At 38.6% G+C, this 26,091-nt stretch overlaps 1 protein-coding gene across 1 annotated transcript in view; it reads right to left on the bottom strand.

Moving 5' to 3' along the window:
• Nucleotides 1–26,091, bottom strand: part of SPTLC3 (serine palmitoyltransferase long chain base subunit 3) — a 136,055-nt gene that overhangs the window by 63,184 nt on the left and 46,780 nt on the right. The window contains exons 3-6 of the mRNA XM_032351424.1: nt 23,730–23,884; nt 22,949–23,097; nt 5,199–5,323; nt 3,136–3,229 (exon numbers count right to left, since the gene is read on the bottom strand). Of these exons, the coding sequence (XP_032207315.1) occupies nt 3,136–3,229; nt 5,199–5,323; nt 22,949–23,097; nt 23,730–23,884 (523 nt within the window). The remainder of the gene's footprint in view (nt 1–3,135; nt 3,230–5,198; nt 5,324–22,948; nt 23,098–23,729; nt 23,885–26,091) is intronic.

Here is a 26,091-nt window from a genome sequence, read left to right as displayed (position 1 = left end):
GTGAACTGCATCACTTATTTGAATATCTAAAATAAGATTGTCTTATAGTGGTCTGTTTAGAAGTTTTCCCATTATACTGTTTCTGCTAAAGTGTGTGTGTGTGTGTACAAAAATGTGGAAATAATCTTCATTGATGTGTTCCTGTGGTTGGCATCTATTCTATATATGCAAGAATAAGAGCAGTATTTTTTGGTACCTATTTGTGGGACTGGAATACAGGTGGTGATTATCCCCTTCTCTTCATATTTCAGCCTCAGCCAACAGGCAAAGAATCAATTCAAACAATCCCCTGCCCCACCCCCCTCAAAAGAAGGGTTGTTAACATAGGGGGGGTCAGGGCCTGGCATTCCTTTGCCATGTGGGCCATAGGAAACTATCTCAAGAAGCATTAGCCAAACCCTAGTTCACTTCCTCACCTATGTCCTATAGGCTTTCAGGTTTCTTGCCTCCATGAAGACCAAGAATGGTTTGTCATCCAAGTTTTCCCATTTTGGCTTCTTCGCCAGTGACGAGGGGTGTAAAGTAGCTGGGTGAAAGGACTCAGGGTCTGCTAAGTCGTTTTAGATTCAGAGGAGGAATAAGTGGGAAATCATGCATGGGTGTCCAGCTCCTGCCACAGCAATGGTGGTTAAAGAAGCTGTGTTAGTTATCTATGGCTATGTCACAAATTACCCCCAAACAACAAACACCTATTATCCACAGATTCTGTAGGTTAGGAATCTGGGAACCTTAGGTGGGTGTTCTGGCTCAAGAAAGTTGTGAGCTGCAGTCAGGATGTTGGAGCTACAGTCATCTGAAGACTTGAGGGAGGCCAGAGGATCCCCAAAGATATCCCATTCACAGGGTTGGTGGCAAGAGGCCTCAGCTCTTCTGCACCGGCTGCTTAAGTGCGCCCCCAGAGGGAGGAACAGGCAAAAGCCGTAATGCCTCTAAAAAACTAGCCTTCAGAATGACATATCATCACTTCTACTGTGTTCTTTTGACTACATAAGCCAACCCTGAGACAATGATGGAAGGGGCTACCCAAGAGCATAAATGCCGGGAGGTGGGGAAGTCACTGGAGAATCACAACCATAGGTCCTAGGTTGGAGAGTAGGAAATTCTTTTTTTTTTTTTTTTTTTTAATTTTATCTATTTATTTGACAGAGAAAGACACAGTGCGAGAGAGTGAACACAAGCAGGGGGAGTGGGAGAAGGAGAAGCGGGCTTCCTGCTCAGCAGGGAGCCCGATGTGGGGCTCGATCCCAGGACCCTGGTAGAGAGAATGGTAGAGTTTGGGCTAAATTCCATATAACAACACATAGAGAAGGTGTATAACAACTGTTCTGGGGACAGCTGACCTTCACTCTCCATACGCATATTGTCTTTTCCACCTGATTCTGTTCAAAGCTTTAACTTAATTCAAAGCTTGTATCTCTGTTTTCACTGCCACTAGACATGGTGGCGGGGGGGTTTACTAAATGCTTTGAGCAAATACAGTTCATCCAGAGAACAGCACAGAATGAAGCAGAACTATCCAAACACTTTTTGTTGCTTCTTCAAGTACATATATCTTCGCTTGTATATATATTTTAGTGACTCTACCTTAACTGGCCAGGACCTTTTTTTCAGGCTCTTCTCCAGTAGTTCAGCTCCACGCTAGAGCTTTTGCTGCTCTTTACACACTCCAGATTATTCTATTTGAAATACCCTTTCCCTTATCTCTGATCAGAATTCTCTTAATCCTCCAAAGTCTTTGGCAGATACTATCATTTTCATGTAATCCCCAAAGTGAATCCCCTGTGCATTCCCTCTGCATTCTTCTGGGTCTTCATAATGTTTTCTACAGTCCTCTAGTGGCACTGGCAATGAAAATGATGAGGATAATAATAACCTAAAAACAGCAGATACAAGCAACTCAGAAGTTTCCATTGCCAGGCTTCATGTTAAGCAAGAAGTTTATGTGCCTTTTCCAACATATTGTGAAACAGGCATTGTAATTACCCTCATTTTTGCAACAGGTAAATTGAGATCTGAGAAGTTTAAGTAATTTGCCAAGTATCACATGCTAATAAGCTATAGACCAAGGACACAGATGCTTGGGCCAAAGCCTATATGTTTTTCTTTTCAATACCAAAGATATTGTATGATAACAATGATATTTTAGGAAAACTTATTTACAAGGAAAGTGACAGAGTTTAAATGTAGAATTCAATGAATTTTAATAAGAATGTACACATCAACCCAATCAAAATAACAAACATTTCTATCATCCCAGAAAGTTCCTTTATTCCTCTTCTCTCCAAGTTCCTCCCCCCAAATCAGGGGAAAACATCGTTATGATTTCTATCACCATAGATCAGTTTTACCTAGATCATTTTTATTTACTATAAATAAACTCATATAGTATATACTGTTTTATGTCGGGTTTATTTCATTAAAAATAATTTTTCTTGAGAATCATCCATGGTGTGTGCATCAGTAATGTATTTCTTTTTTTATCGGAGGGTCATATTTTATTACATAAATACCGCACAGATCTTTTCCATTCTCCTGCTGATAGAAATTTGGGTTGTTTCCAGTCTTGGCTATAATGACTAAAGCTTCTACGGACATTCTTGTACAAGCCTTTGGGTGGACATACACTGGAAATTCCAAGATGAGGAATTTATGGGTCATAGTATAGGGACATATCTGCTTCTCCTACTAGATTGTAAGCATGTGCTGGGTGGGGAGAGTGAAAGCAGGCATTATTTTAAGGAAGAACATAACGTTTTTACCTGACTGTAGCATAGAACTTAAGTCTTAAAACTTTCCAAAGGCAGAATTATAGAAAAGGAAGAGTTATAACACTTCTGATCATCGAACGTCAGTCTCCTACGAGATCAGTCATGTCTACAGAGGCTACATTGCAAGGCCACTAATAACAGTGACATTAATGTGTTTGTGTTACACTTAGCAATCTGGGTGTTTAAAGCACTTCAACCATTTGTTTCAGGTCAGCAGAGGTTAACAAGCCAGTAGTGAATATAAACATAATTGTGTTTCATGAGGCTAAATTCCCAGTTGGAAGAGCAAGGACAAAGCCCCATCAATAATCTTTACTATCCTCTAGAAGCAAGCAGTAAATGTTGGGATAAATTGATTGATACTCACTGTTGTGTTTGAAGATCCTTATGGTTGCACCTGAGAGTCGGGCCCCAAGTACAAGAGATGCATGATTTAACTCATCACTTAAAATGAGGCATCCCTGTTCAGAAAGCAAGCACACAAAACACACAAAAAAGTAAATAAAATTAAAGAAAAACAACATGTGGGAACAGAAAGAAATTTAAAGACCTGTAACATACATCCACCAAATCCTCTTTAATTTTAAAAGGACAAGTTTTGCCTGATGTCTATGTGTATAACAGCCTGTAGACAATTAGCTGATAAAGATGGGGATTATTTTAAGGGATTACATCTTTAACCATTTGCATTTGAAAAGATCATTCAAGACCTTGATTAAATGCCAGTTAACATTTTCTAAAGAGTTGATCTTTGACGGGAGAGTGGATATGCTTTGGGTGGGTTATGGTTTGCTGGGGTTCTTCCATGTTGTGTTGGATTATTTGAGACAGTTTTGGTGTATTCCCTCTGGAGGGCAGGAGTCCTTTCTGCAAGGCCTTTCAAGCCCTTGTTTTCCTATTCTCATTCTCTTCTGTATTGACATCCTTGTAGACAAAAGCGTCACTGCTTTCCAGCTAAAAAGTTGCATTTGGAAAAGTGTGGATGGTAACTCAGTCTGAGGTGAGTGATAAAGATCAATCGAATTTACTGCATATAAATTATAATCGTGAAATTCATTTTCTTTTTTAAATTTGAATATTTCTAAATTTTAAAATTGCTCAAGTGAACCAAAAAGGCAGAGACAAATTCTGGTGGCCATTTGTGGCCATCCAGAATCTTTGAGGTTTTGCTCATATTTTGGAAACTTCACACGTGACATGTTTTAAGTTTTGGGGGCAAGAGTCAGCAATATTCTCATACCTCCATACTCTAGATGTGTGTGTGTGTGTGTATTTATAATTTTTTTAGTGAGCATTTGACAGTTATTTGTAAACCTCATGATACCTCACCCCTAAATTCTTCATCATGTATTTACTAAGAACAAGGACATTCTCTGGCTAAATCATGGTACAATGATCATACCCGAGAAATCCAAAATTCATAAAGTGCTATCACCTAAGATACAGCCTGAATTCACATTTCTCCCACTGTCCTAATGGTGTCAGTGTCTTATTTTATAGATGTTTTATTTCCTTCTATTTTTCTTCAATGGAGAATCTAATCCAAGATCATATATTGCATTTAGTTGTCATAAATCAGATTTTTTTAAACCTAAATCTGCTTCTGACACTTGCTTACTTAAACTGAGCCAACCAAATTCCCACTTTTCCTCAGAAAGAATTTCCAGTACTCAAGCATGACTATATATGAGGCGTTTTCCAACTTGCCTTCATCTCTGGTCTCTTCCTCACCGACAACCTTACATTTTAGTTCATCCAAAGCTCAGTGCTTCATGCATGCTGCTCCCTCTTCCTTATCTTACAGTAAAAACTCAACAGGTGAGTAACAAATTCAGTCTCATGTCACGCACTTTGCACAGGCATCTCAGCCTTTCCCAAGAAGAGCTTGGAAGCAACTCTTTTGCCCTTCTCAATGGATGCGCATGGCTTTTCTGTGGTATTCATCCCATTTTATTTGGTGCATTGTTTCCCCCATTAGACTGTAAATGACATACATCTATAAGGCACAGGTCTTATTCATCTTTTTATGCCCCGTATCTTGCTTTATATGTGGACAAAGTTGTTTCTCAATAAGTGATCTGTTAAATGAATAAATGGAATGAGTGGCATGTGCAAAATGTTCAAATAAATGCCCGATAAGCATTTTCTACATTGTAAGTGAGGACATGAGAGCCTTAAAATCTCATTGATCTTGCTGAACAATCATCAAAGATGACATTTGACCCATATCTAGGACTGTGATCCTATAAACAGAATATCATTATAAACAGATTTGTTGGACTAAGCTGCTACATTAATTTAAAAAGCTGGACATTCAATCAGCTTTTCCTAGAAAAAGGACCTTCACCATACTTCTAATGAAGGACTTGTTCGGAGTTGTAATTCGTAGGGGTAACACAGCAGAAGACAATTATATTGACAGATTCTCACCTTTCCGACTAGTGCAGGGATATTCATTGAGTTAGTTGCAAATCCCATCCCAAAGACCATAGCTGCTTCTACATTCAGGAACTTAGCCACAAGGTTCTCCAATTCTTCATGCTTATCCAAGGTTCCTGCATGTGAAATCATGGGATGAGTGAGTCTTCTCTTCTCAACAAGTTTGGAAACTCAAAATCCAGTGAATACCCATCACCAAAAGACGTGTAAGAGTGTATGTAGCAGATATATTTGCCATAGCTGCCATCAAGAAACAACCCACATGTCCACATACTGTAGAATGGACAAACTAAATACCTTGTGGAGGTATTTACACAGTGGCATTAAACACTGTAGTGAGAAGGAAGAGTCTATTACACTATACAACAAAATGAAAAAAAATCTCACAAATATGTTGTTGAGTGCAAGAAGTCAGACACTTATACACTCATATAGGCTGGGTCCATTTATATTAAGTTTATAAATGGACAAACCTACCCTATAGTGTTAGCCACCAGTATAGTTAATTTTAAGTTAATTTTGTTGCGAGCACAATGAGAGCTTTGAGATTCTCTCAGTGTTTTGTTTCTAGATTTGGGTGCTGGTTACACAGGTATGTTTGCTTTGTGAAAATCTTTTGAGCTGTATAGTTAGGATTGGCATGTTTTTCTATGTAAATACTGATAAATGCAATAAAGTCTACAAAAAATACTATAATTTATCTCTCCTCTCATCCTACCTCCCTCAGGTGATTGATTAAATTATAACCCCTTCCGAGGGGTCCTGTACGTAAATCCAAACAGATCCCATGATTTCTATAGATATTAGTAAATCTAGTTACAACTTAGCAAACCTTTGGAATGTGCTAGATTTCAAAGCCCACTATTTAGGTTATCTCATTTAATCTTAAAAGCACCATAAAGCAGATATCATTACTTTACAGATTAGAGAGCTGAGGTATAAAGAGGTCACCGATGAAAACCAACAGAGATAATCTGGTCTAACTCCAAAGTTCACGTTTTTACCACTCTGCTACCTTTTATATGCTTATGCTCTGATTCCTTCTCATACATTACCTCTATGCCTTACTAAGAGTAAATGTTAATGAGCCTCATATTTTTCTTTTGGCCATCACTTTAACTTCTAAATCTGCTGTGTCCAATATAGTAGCCAATAGCTACATCTGGTTAGTGCAAGAGTTTTAAATTGCATTTAATTTTAGTTAACTTTATTTAAGCTAACAAATGGAAGCACTGTGGGGTGCCTGGGTGGCTTAAGTGGGTTAAGCCTCTGCCTTCAACTCAGGTCATGATCTCAGGGTCCTGGGATCGAGTCCCACGTTGGGCTCCCTGCTCAGCAGGGACCTTGCTTCCCCCTTGCCTCTCTGCCTACTTGTGATCTCTGTCTGTCGAATAAGTAAATAAAATTTTTAAAAAGAAATGGAAGTACTGTAAAATATTTTCCACTGAGCACTACTTTATTATTCATGTAGGATTATATTCTACTTATTTCACTTTAAACAATGAAAATTTAGTGTCTGAATTGAGATATCCAGTAAGAGTAAAATATACATTATTTTTTGAATGCTTAGTACAACAACAACAATAAAATAATGTAAAACAGTTCATCAATATTTTTATATTGATTACTTCTTATTTTATATTATTTTTTAAATTTATTTGACAGTCAGATCACAAGCAGACAGAGAGGCAGGCAGAGAGAAGAGGAAGCAGGCTCTCCGCTGAGCAGAGAGCCCGATGCGGAGCTCGATCCCAGGACCCTGGGATCATGACCGGAGCCGAAGGCAGAGGTTTTAACCCACTGAGCCACCCAGGTGCCCTATATTGATTACTTCTTTAAATGATACCATTTTGGATATTTTAGGTCAAACAAAACATATTATGAAATTAAGTTTACCTCTTTTCTTTAAACTTTTTTTAATGTGGCTACTAGAAATTTTATTTATTATTTATTATTTATTTTATTTTTAAAAAAGATCTTATTTATTTATTTATTTGACAGAAAGAAAGATCACAAGTAGGCAGAGAGGCAGGAAGAGAGAGAGAGAGAGGGAGAAGCAGGTTCCCTGCTGAGCAGAGAGTCCAATGCGGGGCTCAGTTCGAGGACCCTAAGATCATGACCTGAGCTAAAGGCAGAGGCCTAACCCACTGAGCCATCCAGGTGCCCCAGCTACTAGAAACTTTACATTCCACATGTGTCTTGCATTATACTTTTATTGGACAGTGCTGCTCTACATGATACACTTGACAGACCATAAAAATGTACAAGTGGAAACATGTTGTAATTTGCAACCACAGAACGTAGAAGCAGATTTAACTCAGATTTAAATTAGAGGAATATTGTTAGCATATTTGGGCCTACTATAAACTTGCTTTTTTCAGCCTAAGGATCAACATATTTTACTATACACAGTGTGATACCAGAATTTTATTAAATTGGTAAATTATCTTGCTTACTATGCTAATATGGTGAAGAGTTAAACTTAAGAAGGCATGGATTAGTGAGTTCAGAGTTATTTTGCATTTAATATGAAAGAGGACATTTCATGGATCATCTCTGTCCTTCCTGAATGGTCACATGGCTGATGACCTCTTCTTGATCTAAAATTCATTTACCCCCAAATTGTCAGAAACCATAGTAAAACAACTATTCTAGCAGAATCAATTTTGGGGAGTAGGGAGTTAAAAATCCAAACTGTCATTTAAAACTTTATTAACAAAGATACAGAGAGAAAAGAAATACTAAAATTTAAAGACAAAACATGGGCACATAATCAATCATCAGATTTGTTTTTATCTAAGGGATACTGTATCTCAAGGGAAATGGCCCCAAAGATATGTAGTGAAAAGACCATTGGTCTGGGCATGACAGCCTCGGGTTCTGGCTTAAGCTCTTCCACACTAAAACGTTGAGTGGCCTCTGGTTACCTCTCCTCGAAATTTCCAGAAAGGTTGGGAGAGGTGCTGTTTTAGGCTTCCCTGATGTTGGGAATGATCTTTCCTCCACATAATGGTCTTCTTGTAGATCCCACTCATTATTTGATGTCCACCACATATGATGTCTTTTCTTGGATGCTGTTCTTAGTTTCCCCAGGAAAATTTGGTCATTTTCTTCTGAGATCACATAAGTTTCATCACATAATGATTATAGCACTAACTAAGTTGAACATTCATGAGGTCATCTTCTCTACTACAGAAAGAGCCATTGGGGTGCCAATACTGTGTGTTGAATGTTCATCTTGGCAGCCACAGAGTACTGACACAGTATAGTACAGCACTGGTACATAGTAGGAGCTTGTTGAATTGCATGCTGTCTTTTGATGGAGAATAACCCCAGAATAGGGGATGTCACAGGGAAGGTCAAGAGGACACATGATGCTAGGGGAACAAGGTGATGAGGTAATGAGCTCCACCTTGAAAGCAACCATAATTCGAAGAAGGCCTCCAGCAAGGATGGAGAGTGCCCAAACATTGCCACCTTGGTAAATTTCCCCTTTCCTTTCTAGAGAGTCAGGTGACAACTGTGTCCCGGCCCAGTAACCCAGAAATAATGAGTAGAACTTCACGGTGAGTCTCTGTGATGTCTTCCTCCACTTTCATCTTTCCCAAGTCTGCCATCCAGGGGTTTATCTATAACAGATGCATCACTAGAAGTCCTTAGGATAATGTTGAATGTGTTATAAGCAATGAAACAGCCAAGCAACTACTAAAAGTGGGTATATCCAAGAACATCCTGAGAAAGTGCCCTCTGTGAGTCTTCATCATTAGCCCTGGCTTGTGCAGAGGAAGAAGAGAGGAAATGCAAGTGTCCATATTAGGTCTCCAGATCCCGTCTTCTTGTGGATTTCCAGTGATCAAGCAGAGAGTAAACTAATATTCAAATATACCTATTCTTATGACCACATGTCTCACAGCTGAGTTACAAGTGGTTTTGCATTTAGGGGCTTACCTTCATTTGTGGAAAATAACAATCCCCACTCCCAATTCCCATTTTTATAGAATATCTCTGTTTGGTGCTCACAGCTCAAACTTAATAAACAATTATAAGAGAGCCTCAGAATGTCTGGATGTTTTCTACATCAGGAAGCCATGCCTCTCAAAGTTAGGCTGGGCTGTCTGGATGGGGTGTTCATTAAGGAATACTGAAAGAATGGCTCATGTGTATTAATCGAGTGCTGCTTTCCTCCTGCTCTTCACAATGAAGAACTAAAATGTAGGAAGACCTTGGGGAAACAAAGCAGTCACAAAAACTGGATGAGCTTGCTTCCTGCAAACATTCAGACCAGATCCTGATTGGGTGGAGATGTCTGAGTCATGTCAAGTTGAAATTGGTGGTCTGAGTACTTGAGTGGTTCTAATAATTATAGTCAACATTTTGTCTTTGTTATGTAAATATGGGAAGTGTTTTTAACCCCTGAAAGTAGGGCTGCAGTCCTTACCCAAGGTACAGATAAATTCATGGTGATTTTTATTTCTTTCTCTCTGACTTTAGTGTTTTTTTAGTCTCTATAGGTCAACCACAGTCACAAATTGGCAATGGATCTCCAAATTGCTATGTTGTGCATATATTGACACTTGTTCTCATCCTGAAGGTTTATTTGTCCCATGGGATACTGAAAGCCTGTTTTATGAATAAAAGAATAAATACAAGTTGGATGTCTCCTCTTCCCAGCTCTCTCAATGGTATCTCCATGTGCCAAACACTGGGCTTGCCGCCATCAGTCAAATCAATAAAAATCAGACACAGGAGAAAATACCAGTATTATGTTTATGGACAGTGTACTTCTGCTGGATTTTTACTGATACTGACTGGCTCATACTTTTTAGTCAGAACATAAAGACTGCTGGCTTTCAAACGGATGCTGAGTAATAAATAGTAAAGAGTGTGGGTGTTATTAATAAGCCTATTTCACCACCACCAATTCTTCCTGTGCAGTACATGTGAAGACTATTTCCCAAACTGTTAGTGTAGTCCTTTTTTGTCCTGTTTGTAGATTGTTTCTTAGATTGATTTAGAAGAAAGTTGGCCTTTGTCGTGACAACCTGTCAGCAGGCTCACCTGGCTGTTCCAAATGTGCCATGGATATCATCCCAATCTGAGCCGCTGCGCTTGAACTGGGGATATGGATGTGGGAAGTTAGGGGCAGACATTGACAATGCCCTTGGTCTTCCTCAAGTTGGTATCGGTGGTTATAAAGGATATACATAGGTGCTGATGTCAATGAAAGATAATCTGTATCCTCAATGTGTTTGGATGTAACAGGATTTTTTGTCTAAATGAAGTAAAAAGAGACAACCTTTGATGTACATTGATGTGCCTTGGATTTGGAAATCTGGACAATTGTTAATAAATCTAGAGGATTCTTCTTCCCAAGTTGCCATGAGGGCAGGTGCTTATCTACAACAGCAAACATGTTATGGAAGGCCAGAGAGAAAATAGTTTGGACTTTGTGGGACAGATGGTCTCTGTTACAACTATTCCACCCTGTTATTGTAAAGTGCAAGCACCCATAGACAATACACAAAGGAATGGCTTTGGGTGTATACCAATAAAACTTTATTTGTGGATACTGAAATTTGAATTCTATGTAATTTCACAAGTTGCAAAATAGTATTTTTATTTTTTCAACCACTTAAAAGCATAAAAACTACTTGTGACCTGCAGGCAATACAAAAGCAGGAGGCAGCTAGAATAGTCTGGTGACTCTCTATGCAGATGGTCTCCGATTTCAGCTATGAACAGTATGGGGTAGTGTCCAGAGTTCTTCAGTGGGACTCAGGAGAACTGGTCTCTACTTTTGACTTTTCAACCTACCGACCGCAAAAACATTGATTGGCAGCTTATTAAAAAACCCTAGGCTTCATGTATCTCATTTTATGTTATTTGTGTGGGTGGAGAGAAGATGGTGGAAAGGCCACATATTCTGAAATTCTATGAGTTTCAACTTTGTTCAGTCAACCCAGGTATTACCTCTCTGGCAAGTATTTTACTTACATAAAATTATTGGGATATCTTGTTGAGTTGTTACGCCTGCCTGGCTTTGTTGACTTACAAGGCCAAATCTACACTTGCAGAAATATCTCTGCTAGTTGCAATTTGGTTGTGCTGTTATTTCTGTCATTGTCAAGAGAAGGGCAATTACCTTGTCAGAACTATAACAGGTATCAGGAAATTGCCCAAAGACTTTCAGAAACCAAGAAGTACTTTCATTTTCCTACTCTCAAACAATTCCTCCGAGAGTCTGTTTCCCGTTACAAATACTCTTAAAGGAAAATAAAGAGGCTTGAGAGAAATGGAATGAAATATCATTAATCAGAATTTACAATAATTTCGTCAGAGAGGAATCGGCACTGTTTATGAAGAAGAGTTTTGCTGTTGTAAATTAAGAAGCTGGAACTCATTGATGTGGGGATGTTTACAGCTTATTTAATCAAATGCACAGTTTTAGAGCATGTTTATGGCATTGGTTTGTGTAAAACTGTGTTAATTACAATTGCTTTTTTTTTAAAAAAGAAAACAAAATCTCTACTTGGTAGCAATTTGTTAGAAGCTGCTTATTTGCATAGGAACTTGAAGGCCATAAGATGATATTTATTTGAAATTGATTTAATTTAGACAGTGTACACACTCAGGCTGGCCCCTTTTTCAATAGTTCAGACTAATGAGACATTTCCTGGATCTAGACACAAATATTTGAGAAAGAAACACAGAAAGAGCCTTGCAAATTTGAATGAGATGCTAGCAGAAAGCTTTAGGAAGATAAAGAGGGAGACGAACTATCAAGGGATTTAGGACCATGTTCTCAAGCTGAGAAAGAAATTTCAGCAAGTTGGTACATTACAACTAGCATAAAAATCACATGTCAAACTTGAAAATGAAAAGTGATTTCCCAATATAGCCAGTCATATTGATTCCTGAGTTAATGCGTCCTCTCTGGTGTCTTTAAGATGAAAATATTTGAAGGCTACTTCTTAAAAGTTGTAACTATAATTTGAATGAATATTCTCCACCAAGCAGTTTTGAGGTGTATTTAGTCTTCAAGTTTCCCTGTTGAGCTGAATCAAGCACAAGGCTTTCCTTCTCAAACGAAGAAGTCTCCTAGTAGAGATGAGCTTTCCTTGTGGCATTCCACGAATTTGTTTTCTTAGAAGGAACCTCTGACTAACAGTTGCTCCAGCACAAAGGATTTACAGAACATAGACTTCCAAATAATATTCTGTTACAAAGTATCTGCTCTTAACCAGGGAAAGAAAGACCAAGAAACTAAATACCCTTGTAGAATAAAAGTGGGGGTAGGCGGAAGAAAGGAAACAAAAGTTTCTGTTCAGTTTGCCAGAGTTTAACCTTTCCTGGATTTGGAAATCTAGAGCAGCAGTGTGTGGCACAATGTCCTCAGCTATCGAAACTAACTTGCTGCATTGATTTTCTGGCTTGTCTTTTACCTACTTTCCAGTTTTTATTTATAGACCTCATCCCCCGGCCAGGTGTGGTACTCTACTCCACATAAAGTAAAAGACCATTGCATTTTGGAAAAGATTTGACTAATTTGGTCAAGAAAGTCAGCCATGCTAGATAGTATCCATTGATTCCCAAAGTGTAGTCTCCAGAGCAGCAACATGGGCAATGCCTGGGAAGTCATTGGAAATGTGAGATCTTGGGTTCTACTCCAACAGGGCTAAACCAGAAACTCTGTAGGTAGGGCCAATAACCTGTATTTTTCCAAGCCTTGCAGGTGATATCTGATGTAAGCTAAAGCTTGAGAACCACTGGCGTAAACTCAAGAATCCACATAGCCCATAGTGGGGTCCCTTCAGGAGACTGGGACATTTGGTCAGTCTGATTCAGTGGGCAAGTCTTGGAAATGCCAGAACGATTTTCATAAGTCTGTGCCTTCATTTTAGACTCCTGTTGACTTTTAAGGAAATCATTAACTGGGAAAATGTGAGCTCATTGTGGAAAAATCAGAAGATACTACAAAATAAAATATAATCATCTTTATCAATGCAAATATTCAAGTAAAACATATGTTTAAAGATGGATTCATAGCAAACATACTCTTCTGTAACTTGTTTTATTCTCTTAACAATGTATTTTCTGTTTTCAGAATATTGAGGACTGGGAAGTCATAGAGTTTATCTCAGGCCCTAGCTGTTTAAAGCAGAGAATGAGGATTTGAATCCAAGCAAACTAATTCCAGAGCCTTTGCTCGCAACCACCCTGCTAAGAAACTGCATTGTAATTTTGCATGGTTAAATAGCATTATGTTAAACAGATCGTTGAAGTATATTTAATCAATTTCCTATTGTTGGAAACTCACTTATTTTCCCCAAATTTTACTATTATTAAGCATATTACATTGATTATTCTAGATCACACATCTTAGAACACTTATTCAAAAATTTTAAGGCAAAATTTCTTGAAACAAAATTGCTAAGTTAAATGGCTTTCTGTTGAAATATTTTTTAAATTTTTAAATTTTATTTTAAATTCCAATGTACTCTATCGACAGTATGTAAGGGTGTCCTTTTCTTTATTCCTTTGAAACTATGGGATATTATTATTTTTTAAAGACTTTATTTATTTATTTGAGTGAGAGAGAGAGCACCAGGAGGGGGAGGGACCAAAGAAGAAGGAGAAGCAGATTCCTTCCTGAGCAGGGATCGTGATGCAGGGCTGTAACTCAGGACCCTGGGATCATGACCTGAGCCTAAGGCAGACGCTTAACCGACTAAGCCACCCAGGTGGCTCTAATGGGATATTACCTTTTTTTTTTTTTAAACTTTTGTCAATTATGTGGAAAACGGTAACTCTGTCTTAATCAGTCTTTGACTATTAATGGGACAGAGCATTTTCCACACTTTCATTGGCTACTTATATTTCCTTTTTTCCTTAATTGCCATTTTGTGTACTGGATCTACTTTTTAATGTAAAATTTTCATTACACTATAACATTCTTGTAGAAAAGAAAACGAATTTTAAGTATCGAGCCCTTTGAGGTTTCAAAAAGTGAACACACACATATTACTGCATAAAAAAATCCTCAAAAACGGTATAGACAGCACCCAAGAAGTCCCATCATGCCCCCTTCTGGTCACCATCTACTTCCCCTGAAGGGTAATTACTATCATATGCATTCTCAACAGCTATGATATTGGTCCCAGAGGGTTGACAATCTGTTCTTGGAGGAAGGACAGATAACTTACTCTATGTATAAGGCGCAGATATCCATGACCTATATTGCAGATATACTATATCAGCAATAATATACTAATATATACTAATAATACAGATATGGTATATCTGATATATTAAAATATCAGAAGAGAGAGTGATAAAAAAATCTTGAGAAACATTACACAATTTGGACTGCGCATGTTTTACTTCTTGACTTTCCCCAAATCTTGGCCCACTTTTATTTTTTTAAATTAACATATAATGTATTATTTGCTTCTGGGGTACAGGTCTGTGAATCATCAGGCTTACACAATTCACAGCACTCACCATAGCAATAGCCTCCCCAATGTCCATAACCCAGCCACCCTATCCCTACCATCACCCCCACCCCCCCCCAAACACTCCACAACTCTCAGTTTGTTTCCTGAGATTTAGAGTCTCTTATGGTTTGTCTCCCTCCCTGGTCCCATCTTGATTCATTTTTTTTCTCCTCCCTTCCCCCCATGACCCCCCGCCCTGCCTCTCAAATTCCTCATATCAGAGAGATCATATGATAATTGTCTTTCTCTGACTGACTTAATTTGCTTAGCATAATATCCTCTAGTTTCATCGCTGCAAATTCTTAGGCCACTACTTAAGTTGGGATGTTCCTTTTCTTCTGATTTGTAAGTCTTTCGTGTTAAGAATATTAACACTTTGTCTTATATTTTGCATAACCTTTTCTAATTTCGTTCCTTGACTTTCAACTTTGTTGACATGGTTTTTATGTAGAGAAGTTTAAACGCTTCATTTTGTTGGCTCTTTCCCCCATGATTTCGGGATGTGCTTTCTTTGGTTCTCTGGAGCATGAGGACACAGGAGACTACTGTCTGAATGAGGTTTGACAAGTCTGAAGGGAAAGTAGTTGTGTCTAGAGGCTGGGGTGGGAGCAAGCTGTCTTTCCTCTAGCAGGGAAGAGTGCTTGTTTTCTACAGACAAGGGTGGCCTGTGTTGCATGGAGTCAGCCTGGAAGTCATTTCAGATGGATCCCTCCCACTAAGAGGACATACTGCCAGGTAGGGTGAGTTAGGTAGGGTGAGTTCCACTGGAGGTCATTATGGGTTACAGAATCGAAGGGCGATTACAAGCGACAGGTCTAGAGCTGAGGCTGCTGTGGATGAATGTTTATATCTCTCCAAAATTGGAAACCTAATGGCCAAAATGATGGTAATAAGAGGTGGGGCCTTTGGGAAGTGATTAGGTCATAGAGGTGGAGCCTTCGTAAATAGGATTAGTGTCCTTATAAAAGAGGTTCAGACAGCTGGCACCTCCCTTCCACCACGTGAGGGTACAACCAGAAGTTTGCACCATGGAAAAGGGACCTCACCTGACCATGCTGGCAACCTCCAGAACTGTGAGAAATGAACTTTGTTGTTTACAAGCCACCAGGCTGTGAAATTTTGTCACAGCAGGCTGAAGGGATTTGGACAGGGAGGTTGCACTCATCAAAGGAATGACAGCCTGACAATCTTAGCAGGGCCCTAACCAAGGAAAGCATACAAGCGCATTTTGTATTTGAATTGTTGAGGTCCTTTTGCTCTGTTCATTTGTTCATTCATTCATCACTTCAGTTATCCATTCAGTTTCTATTTTACTTATGTAGTTATTTCTGGTGGTGGTGGTTCTTATTTTTTATATTTCAATCTCAAATGCATTTGCAATTTACACAAGCAGAATTTACTGAGATATAGTATGTGAGGTAGGATCTAACTTATTTCCTTCTGTGATCAGCTAGTTATCATAATACTACATATGACATAATTGGTCTTTTTCCAACTGATTTCAAAATTGTTCTCATTGTATACAAATGAGTATTCCAAGTTGTGTCTGCCTCTAGACTTCCATTTAGTCTCCACAACTCTTCTCCCCATCTATTAATGTCATTGGGATGGTGTTCAATTCACATATCCATTTGGAGAAGTACTGATAGAAATGTAACACCAGTTCATTCTTTTGTAGGATTTGTTATTTCAATTTTTTGAATCTTCTTTTAAGTCTTTTACAAAAGTTTTATAGTTTTCTTCAAAGAGTTTCTAAATATTTTCAACAGAATTCCCTAGGTGTTTGCTAGTTTTGCTCATGTTTATTAATAATATAATTTCTCCAATATATTTTCTCATTGTTAATTACTGACTTTATGAATTTTAAAAGTTGGTCTACATGCAATAAGTCTTTATTGAGTTTTTATTGGATATTTATTATTTCTAATAAATTTTTGATTATTCAGATTTGTAAATTGGAAGAAAGTAGACCCAAACTCTTGTTTCTGCCCAGCTCCCTCTCACATTGATGGTGGCCCCATGATGAGAACCTGCAGAGGTTCCCTTTGCTCCTCACAGATCACAGCTTGAAAACCAGAGAGGTGAGCAATCAGATCATCTACAAATAATGGTTAGTTTACCTCTTACTATACCCATCCTTCTTTTTCTATCACATGGTAGGCCTTTAATAAATCTGCATCGACTTAAAGAATGAAAAATGAAATTATGTTGTCTAGTTCTTTCCCAGGTTAATAAAAATGGTAGATAAACACATCTTCCTCTTTTTTCTGACTCTAAAGTGAAAGTTTCTAGTGTCTCATCACAAAATACAGTACAGTCTCTTTGTTTGAAGTAGGTGTTTTTTATTGCATTCTGGATCTCCTATTTTTATTCTATTAAAATTTGTATTGGGGGGTGCCTGTGTGGCTCAGTGAGTTACGCCTTTGCCTTTGGCTCAGGTCATGATCTCAGAATCCTGGGATTGAGCCCCACATCAGGCTCTCTGCTCACTGGGGAGCCTGCTTCCTCCTCTCTCTCTCTGCCTTCCTCTCTGCTTACTTGTGATCTCTGTCTGTCAAATAAATAAATAAAATCTTTAAAAAAATTGTATTAGGAACAGATACTGAATTTTATAAATGTTTTAGTGTCATCTATCAAGATAATCGCATGTTTTCTTCTAGGATTTTTCAATCTTATGAATTGTTTTATTATTCAGTTAACTATCCTCATAGTTCCCTCAAAGAACTACTTGATCATGGTATCTTGTTATTTGACTACACTGTTGGATTTACAGTGTTAATTCCTTACATTTTTTATTTTTGTTGTTAAGTGCTTCTTTGTCAAATTTTGTTCAGCGGTTGTCTACTCTGGTTGCCGCTCAACAAAATCACCTCTAGCGACTTATTAAAACACAGATGCCTCAGCCTGATAGAAATTTTTCTTCTCTAATTCTTAAGTTTCTGTTTTTATTTTTAATAATTCAACACTTTTGCTTACCTTTTATTCCTTACTGCATGGGTAGCTGAGTTTACAAGCTTCAATCTTTCTTCTTTAGTAAAGTAAGACTATATATTTTTCTCTGAGTACACAGCTCGCTGGCCCTGATGGTGTTCTCAGAGTTGTTAGTTTCTGTATATGACGCAAATGTAATTTCATTTCCCTTTTGATTATAGAGTCTCTTAGGAAAGGGCTTTAAAACCTTCCAGAGATTTTTTTTTTTAAAAAGGATTTGTTTCTATTTTATTATTTATTTTTAGCTTTATTTCACCATGATCCAAGAATGTGACCTAGGTCGATTCCACTTTTTGGGATCTAATGAGCTTTTCTTGGTGGCAAAAAATATAGCAAATTTTCGTGAAAATTTACTAAGTATTTAAAAAGAAGAAGTATACTGGCAACATGTTTAAAGGCTTATAATTCAATATATAAATATTAAGTGAAAGTCAGTAGTTACCGTTGGTGCCCTTTAAGTTCTATGTCTTCCTGTCCTCCTCCACTTCCTTCCTCCTGCCTTCCCTCCTTCCCTCCTGCCTTCCTGCCCTCTCACATGCCTTATTTCCCTCCCTCCCTTCCTTCTTCCTTCCCCTCCTTCTTTCCTTCTCTCCTCTCTTCCCTCATTCTTTCCTTTCTCCTTCCTTCCTTCCTCCCCATCTCCATCCATCCTTCCCTCCCTCTTCCTTTCTCCCTCCCTTCTTTCCTTTCTTACTTTTCAAGGACTGAGAGGTACTTTGTGTTCACCTATCACTCTTTTCTGTGCCTTGTTTTTGTTTCTAATCAGCTTGTGGAATGTTAAATGGACCGACATGACTTTCAAAGCCTCTCACCATTCATTTTCCTGATTTCCGGGTGGACGGAAAGATAGACAGCCATCTTGTCTGCACTGTGTTAATCGAGGCATAGAAAATATAGGAGTTGAATCTCTCTACATTATGGATGCTCCACATAATTTTTATTAGGTGAGTCTCTTCTTCTTCTTCTTTTTTTTTTTTTTTAAGATTTTATTTATTTATTTGACAGACAGTGATCACATGTAGGCAAAGAGGCAGGCAGAAAGGGACCCGGGTGAGTCTCTCCTTCTGTTTAATAACAACTAATAACCTTAAGCTAATCTTCAGCTTTCCTTTGTGTTTGCATTCATACCACACATTTAGGTTGTTTATTTATTTATTTTTTTTTAAAGTTTCAGCTTGTTCTTTACTCTTTCGCTTTATATGAAAGAACAAGCAATTATACATTTACTTCGCCTCGGGGGCTGCTGCATTACATTTTTCATTGTGAAACCAACATATTCAGACAAATGCCTTCCAGGTACTGAAAAATTAAATAGTTATTTCCAATGAAGAAGCTCAAAGGACAAATGTGGGAATATCTTGCCTAAAGGAGCTATTACTGCATACTGTTTGATGTTAATACTCAGACGTCATGAACAATTCTCAATCCTGGTGCTGAAAATCTAAAAATCCAGGTAATTTTAGAATCAGTAAACAGTTACTCAAGTGACTTTCCAGCTGAAAGTCTGGAGGCAAGCCAACTGAAGAAGAGGATGTTGAGCAGCAGTCTCTTCAACTTTTGGTAAAATGTTTGGTCTACAACACAATGTAATATCACACACAACAATTCTCAAGAATTTCTAATCTTTCACAGTACATTAAGAAAGTTCTTAGGAGGGGTGCCTGGGTGGCTCAGTGGGTTAAGCCTCTGCCTTCAGCTCAGGTCATGGTCTCAGGGTCCTGGAATCGAGTCCCACATTGGGCTCTCTGCTCAGTGGGAAGCCTGTTTCCCCCTCTCCTGGCCTGCCTCTCTACTTGTGATCTCTCTCTCTCTCTGTCATATAGATAAAATTAAATAAAAATAAAAAAAGAAAGAAAGTTCTTAGGAAAAAATAAATAAATTTAAAAAAAAAAGGAAAATTCTTAGGAAAAACTAGGCTGTAATTACCAAAGATATGACATAGGACACACAATTTGGAGGAGACCTCCCAGATCAAGAAGAATGCTAATAAAAAGGCCCCCATGAATATAGACGGTAAGAAATAAAAATGTGTCAGGCATTTCAAATGCTTGATGATGACTCCTAATTGCCATTTCACTCTGCCTTGTATTTAGGATATCAGAAAAACGTGCCAACACTTCCATCAGCCTATGGAAAGTTAAATTGACCACAAGACAGTCAAAGCCTCCCTTGATTCTGCGTGCCAATGTATTTTAGTTGTACATGAAAATAAACAGCAGTGCATCATTCCACATGTTAAACACAGCATTTGCAATTTGTATGTCTGTGTCTGGAAATGTTTCATTCCTTACAGCTCAGCTGTATTTCAGGCTCAGTCCTAGCACTTGTAGATGCAAACTGGACACACAGCTTTGCTCTTGGGCTCTTTGCTGTGCTTTTTATAGAACTAACCTCCCTCTCGGGTACTGAGTGCATGTTGGTGGTTATAGCAGGGAGGAGAGAACCAGGTGTCTGGTTGGGACTTCTCTTTCTACTTTTCACCCTTAGGAACAATTTAAATTTACTTTTATTTGTTTGTGATTAGAGCACATAGTTGAGTTTGGGTTTTTGGCAAAATCTCAATCCTTTTCTTTTAGTGGGAAAATACGCTCTTCTCACATACTTTTTGGCCAAGATACTGTGTGTGGTCTCCTATCCTTTTACTGTGCTTTAAATACTTCCTCTTGATTTCTTTTTTAATTTCCTATTTTGTAATATGATTTTTTTTTTTTTTTTTTTTGTGGGCTTTTCCCTCCAGAACATTGGAAACTATTTTTAAAAGCTCTGGGAAGGTACTCAAATGATTAAATGTTCCTAAACATTTACTTTGGGCTCCTCAAGAAGCATTTTTGGTTGCTAAATTGGTAAGCCTCTATATTCCCACATTTTCATTGACAATCCACAGGCACTGTTAAACATTTTCTTAAGACTAGATAGCTTATGCTTTCTGAAAGTTATTTGCCTTTCTTGAAATAAGTGGCATTCAAAACGATGTTACTAATTCTTGCGTGCTATGCTAACGTTACAGCTTCTGTTGCACAATACTGAAATGAAGCCCGTTTACTTCTGTATTTTCCGACTGCTCATATCCGCCCTTGTTATCAAGTCTTCTGTTTGCTTAAAATTAGTGCGGGTGGCTTCTATTTTTGCTTTCTCACCATTTCCTTGAGAACTGTTAAAATCTTCTTCCTAGAGCTCGAGCCAGAGACCAAGTGAAGCAGATAAACAATCAAAGTCTAGCCATTCAGAAGGCTGAGAAGAAGTGGAGAAAGAACTTAGACTGCAGACAGTCCAAACTATGATCTTTATCTCTGCCTGGCTTCTCTGATTCATTGAGTCTGCCAATTCGGGAACTCCTATTCCATGTCTGGCTTCCACAGGAAAGAGGCCATTGACTATGCCAAGTTTAGCTGCTGCTGGCTGTGAGTGGGGAGTGTTCTGTATCAGTGAGTTGGGGGGGGTGCTCATCATCCTCAGGAAAAGTATTTTCTGTCTCTTTGATTAACAATCCTGGTGTTGAGTGTGAGCAGCACCAGAGGAAATATCCACAAAGCTTACTTACTGACTCCATGTCTTTTATGACCGAGGGTAACCTTCCAGTCTCTGCCCCATCCCAAATGAGGTATCATGGTCACCTAGTTCTGCTTTCTGTCTGGTTCATTAACAATCCTGGTGTTGGATGTCACCAGCACCAGAGGAAATATCCACAAAGCTTACTGACTCCACGTCTTTTATGACTGAGGGTAACCTTCCAGATTCTGCCCCATCCCAAATGGGGTATCATGGGTCACCTAATTCTGCTACGTGAAGTAGAAGCTTCCTTCTGCATTCTGCTTATATCTGCAGCCCTCCTACCTCAAAATGAAGAAAAGATGTCTTTCTTAAAAAATCTGGGCAACCGCTTATAAACTCTGGAGCTTTGCTAAATGTTTACTGAATGTATGGATTAAAAAATCACTTTGTCCAACGTGAATTGTTCTTTGTTGCATGGGTTTTTAATGATCTTCTGTCGACTGGATTTTAAGAGGAGCAGGTGGCTCATTTGTCATTAATGGTAAATCCCTTTTTAGTAGGTTTACCTTGGGTTCGTAGAATGGCCTGAAACTGACATGGTAAACCATGCATATATCATTCTGGATGGGAAACTGCTGTCAGAAGAAGCTAGCTAGACTGGGAGTTAGTATGATTAATAAGCCAGTGGTGGGACATCGGTTAGTCACTATGATCCTCTTTGCTCCTCTAGAAGATGAAATAACATCGCCGGTGCTGACTCCTTGAGCAGAGGACTTTGGTGAGTAATAAATGAGATGATATATAAGAAAAAACTGTGTCAAGAATAGTAGGAGGAAGCTTGCCTCACTCTTTCTCCCTGAGGTGGGGAGGACCAGAAGTTTCCTTCTCACAGATTTCACTCCTTTGAAAAGAGCAAAATGTTTTAGCTAAAAGAGAAACATCTGTTCCACCTTCATTCATTCATTCATTCATTCATTCATTCATCATTCACTCACTCATTCAACACAATGGACCACAAGGCCAATTCTATCCTTCCCTTCATGAAACTTACGTTTTAGTAGCAGCAATGGGCAATATCCAAATACAAAAGCAATATCAGGGACGGACATCATTAAGAAAGAGCAAAATCTAAACAAAAAGTTGTTCGATGGATATACAATTTCAGTCACGCAAGATGAGTACGTTCTAGAGAGATGTACAGCATTGTGTCTATAATTAATACTGCACAGTGCACTTTGAAAATTTGTTGAAATGGTAGATCTCATGTGAAGTGTTCTTACCACAAAAAGTGGGGACACAAAGAAACTTTCCAAGGTGGTGGACATGTTTATTACCTCGATTGCAGTGGTGGTTTCAGCGTGTTTTTATATATCAAAACCTATCAAATTGTATAAATTAAGTAAGTATAATTTTTAACAATATCAGTTATACTTCACTAAGGCTGTTTTAAAAAAAGAAAAGGGGAGGGAAGGATCCTGAAATGGATCAAATGGAAGAGGCACAAGAGTTGTTATTTTAGATAATGTGGTCTAATGAAAGATCCATTTTCATTTTTTCTGGAGAATTTAAACCTGTAATTAATAAACTGTCTGACAAGAACATAATGTTTGAAATTTCCCAAAAGACCTTCAGGTACCTTTCTCATTTTGCAATTTATAACAGCTTTTTGAGGTACACCGTCTAGATGCGATCTAGGTTTGAGAAATTGCCACAGGGGATCTGAGGCCCAACTGGACAAAATTTCAAAATGGTGAACATACATACCCATTTCATGTCTGGTGCTGGCCACACCTAAGCCATACTCCTCTAAAACATCCTTTACTGTCCTCATAGATTCATCGTAACTGGCAGCCAGGCCAAGGAAGTTGTACGAGCCCATGTTGATGACATCTTTGATGATTCTTCCAGTGAACCTGCAGAGAGAAGACCACAAAGGGCTTTCTCATTTAACATCATCCTGGTGCCCCACAGAAGACTCATCCAAGGATATCTTGGGTCTGGCCCCAATCATATATTTTGTTTTTCCTTCCTGGTGTGCATTGCTGTCAATACAAAATGGTCTGCCCTTGGAGGATAGTAACGCCAAAATGAAGCTGGGCAGAGTATTGGGAAAAAAGGTATCACAATCCATGGAGTATCATTTAGCCCTGGTTTTCCTTGGATGCTCACTTCTGTGACACCTGTGCTCTTGTTTAAATTCCAGCAAGAACTTTGTAGGTGAGAAAGAGCCCTGGTCATCACTGCTTCCTTCAGCAAGAAGTAGGGGGGTAAAATTGTCAGTAAGGCTGAAAAGGCTCTTTGTGGCTAGCTCTGTGTAGACGGCACTTTCTGACACAGGCTTTATTTTAATCTAACACAGCCACCCTTGGCAACTGAATAACCATGACTTCCCCCACTGGAATTACCAGGGCTTGCAAAAGGCTCAATGATGGAAGGCCAGCAACTTCCATGGTTTGGTGTTTATCAGCTCTGTAATTTAATGCCCATGCTAGGATTTCCTGGGAAGAATTTCTTTCAACCAAGACCCTCCAGAAGGCTGCCTCACCTAAATGTCCAGTTGTAGTCATCCGACACCCTCTCCATCACATCGAACCGAGACCCCGGGGCACTGCAGATGGGCCGGTTCCAGTTGTCTCTGATTCTCATGTACAGGTTCCGCGTGTAAAAATTCTCAAAGTTTTGATAAAGCGGCACAAAATCCTGTTACAACAGAGGCAGCAGTTTACCTTTGGTCTCCTGCTTTTTGTATTTTCTTAGCAATTGAAGACTGGAAGAGCTGTGAACATAGTCCACTGCACATAGTTTTGGAGCAAGGGCCTATCGGTAAGGGGACAGGTGGGTCCACAGAGAACACTGTGAGGCCTCCATCCCTAAACAATTTACATTTTAGTGGAAGGAAGTAAGAAAAACGTGGCACAGAAAGGTAGCAAAGATGATAGTGCAACATGAGGTAAGTCCCCAAATGAGTGGTGGACACAAGGAATCTTTGCAGGATACCGTCTGAAAAGTAACAATAGATGTTTATATCAAAGGAGTTTTGGAGAGAAAAGTGGTGAGATGATAACCTGGTCCTAAATTTTTTGAACATGAATATCCCCACTCACGTTTTCAGAAATGTGGATGAACTTGATCATAACCTATTGGCAAAACTCTTGGCAGCTGGCTGCCTGTCACATAGCCGAGGGCCTGGAAACTGAGTTGATGAGATTGTGGAGGCACCTGGCTTCTCTCACAGTTGCAGTGACAGCACCGTTTTTGCTCTATAAAAGGTAAGCCACACTTGAGGGGTTGACAATCCAGCTGAAGCTCAAAGCAAAACATATCTAACTTTTGGTTATCTAACTCCTCATAGTACAAGGCAGAAATTACAAAATGTTGGTCTAAGCCAAGTACTTTGGGCAATTTGTAAGATTAGAATGAGAGGGAGAGTCACATCTTGCTGGAGCAATCAAGGTAGTTTACGTGGGAGGGGTCTTGAAGCTGGGCACCGAACTTGGAATGAAATTGCTTTGGACATGGATGCTTGGAGAGTGCACTCAGGATGAATGGGTCTGTGTTAGAAGTGCAGGGTGTTTTTGAGAATGAGTGAAAATAAAACATATGACAGTTCTTGTCACTCCTGCCTGATCTATAATGGCTCCCACCTCACTTAGGGTCAAAGCCAACGTTCTGAGCGATCTGCTCCCTGTTATCTTCCTAATCCCATCCACTATTATTCCCTGTGGTGTGTTAAGGTGGCAAATCCAGTGGGGCACAGAAAGTGGGACCTTTTAGTGTCTGGATGAAGAACTCAAACATTATCTTGGAGTCAATGAGGAACCACTGAATAACCAAGAGGGAGCTTTCCTATTCTCCTATCCTTTCTGAGTTCTTTTCTCTCCCTCCCATTATGGAATAGAGCTAATTTCCTGAGGGAACAAGGAGGACTCGGGCTAAGGCTTTGTGGAAGACCTTCTTGTGCTACTGGTTTGGCTACTCATCTCTTGAGCTGATCCATTACAGGGAAAAATATATAGAATCTGCATGCTTTGATGGCTGGTGGTTGCACCCAAGCCACAGTCTGGTTTGCAACATCATTAGGTTTTTGAGTGGCACGGCATCATTTCCGGGGAGGGAGTTGTGATTGCCTATAAGAAAGAATGTTTATAACCACAACCCCAGCACATGATGGGGACTATCTACTATATGCAAATTTGGAGGATGAAAAGGACAACTTTACTGGTTACATCTGTAAGTTGACAATTTCATACCAAATGCATGTGTCCTTTAAATTCTAAGTATCCTGATAGAAATTTTAAGATTCAAAGCTACAAAGTTATGATAATTATACCCATTTATGTTCTAACAGGGAAATGGACATTTTTTAAAAATTATTTTTATTAACATATAATATATTATTTGACCCAGTGGTACAGGTCTGTGAATTATCAGGCTTACACATTTCACAGCACTCATCATAGCACATACCCTGACATATTTTTGAGAGAAAAGGAGATTGTATAATTTCAGGAAAATCTTTTCCAAACAATTTCTTCTTTCTTTAAACTGTTCACTGACTTATAGATTATTCCATATCCCCAAATGTTGTGTCCTTCTATTTCTAATTTTTTATTTCTTAATTGAAATGACATTATATACATTCATACCATCAAGAGAAAATAGAGAAGTAGGTCTGTGAGTCTTATTTTTAAACTCCAAATGGAATTATAGTTTTAGATTTTTTGAGAAATCTTACTCAAAATAAAGTTAATAGTTCGTTTAGGAAAACACTTGGCTTTAGGTAGGAAAAACAATATATTATGTCTATAATATTAAAACAAAATTAATTTCTTTTTTTCTTAAAGATTTTATTTATTTATTTATTTGAGAGAGAGTGAGAATGAGGGAATGGCAGAGGGAAAGGGAGA

This window comes from Mustela erminea, chromosome 7 (assembly GCF_009829155.1).
Source record: "Mustela erminea isolate mMusErm1 chromosome 7, mMusErm1.Pri, whole genome shotgun sequence".
In the NCBI taxonomy this organism is placed as follows: Eukaryota; Metazoa; Chordata; class Mammalia; order Carnivora; family Mustelidae; genus Mustela; species Mustela erminea.
Note: the sequence above shows the minus strand (reverse complement) of the source record. Positions and strands in the feature narration are given on the sequence as shown.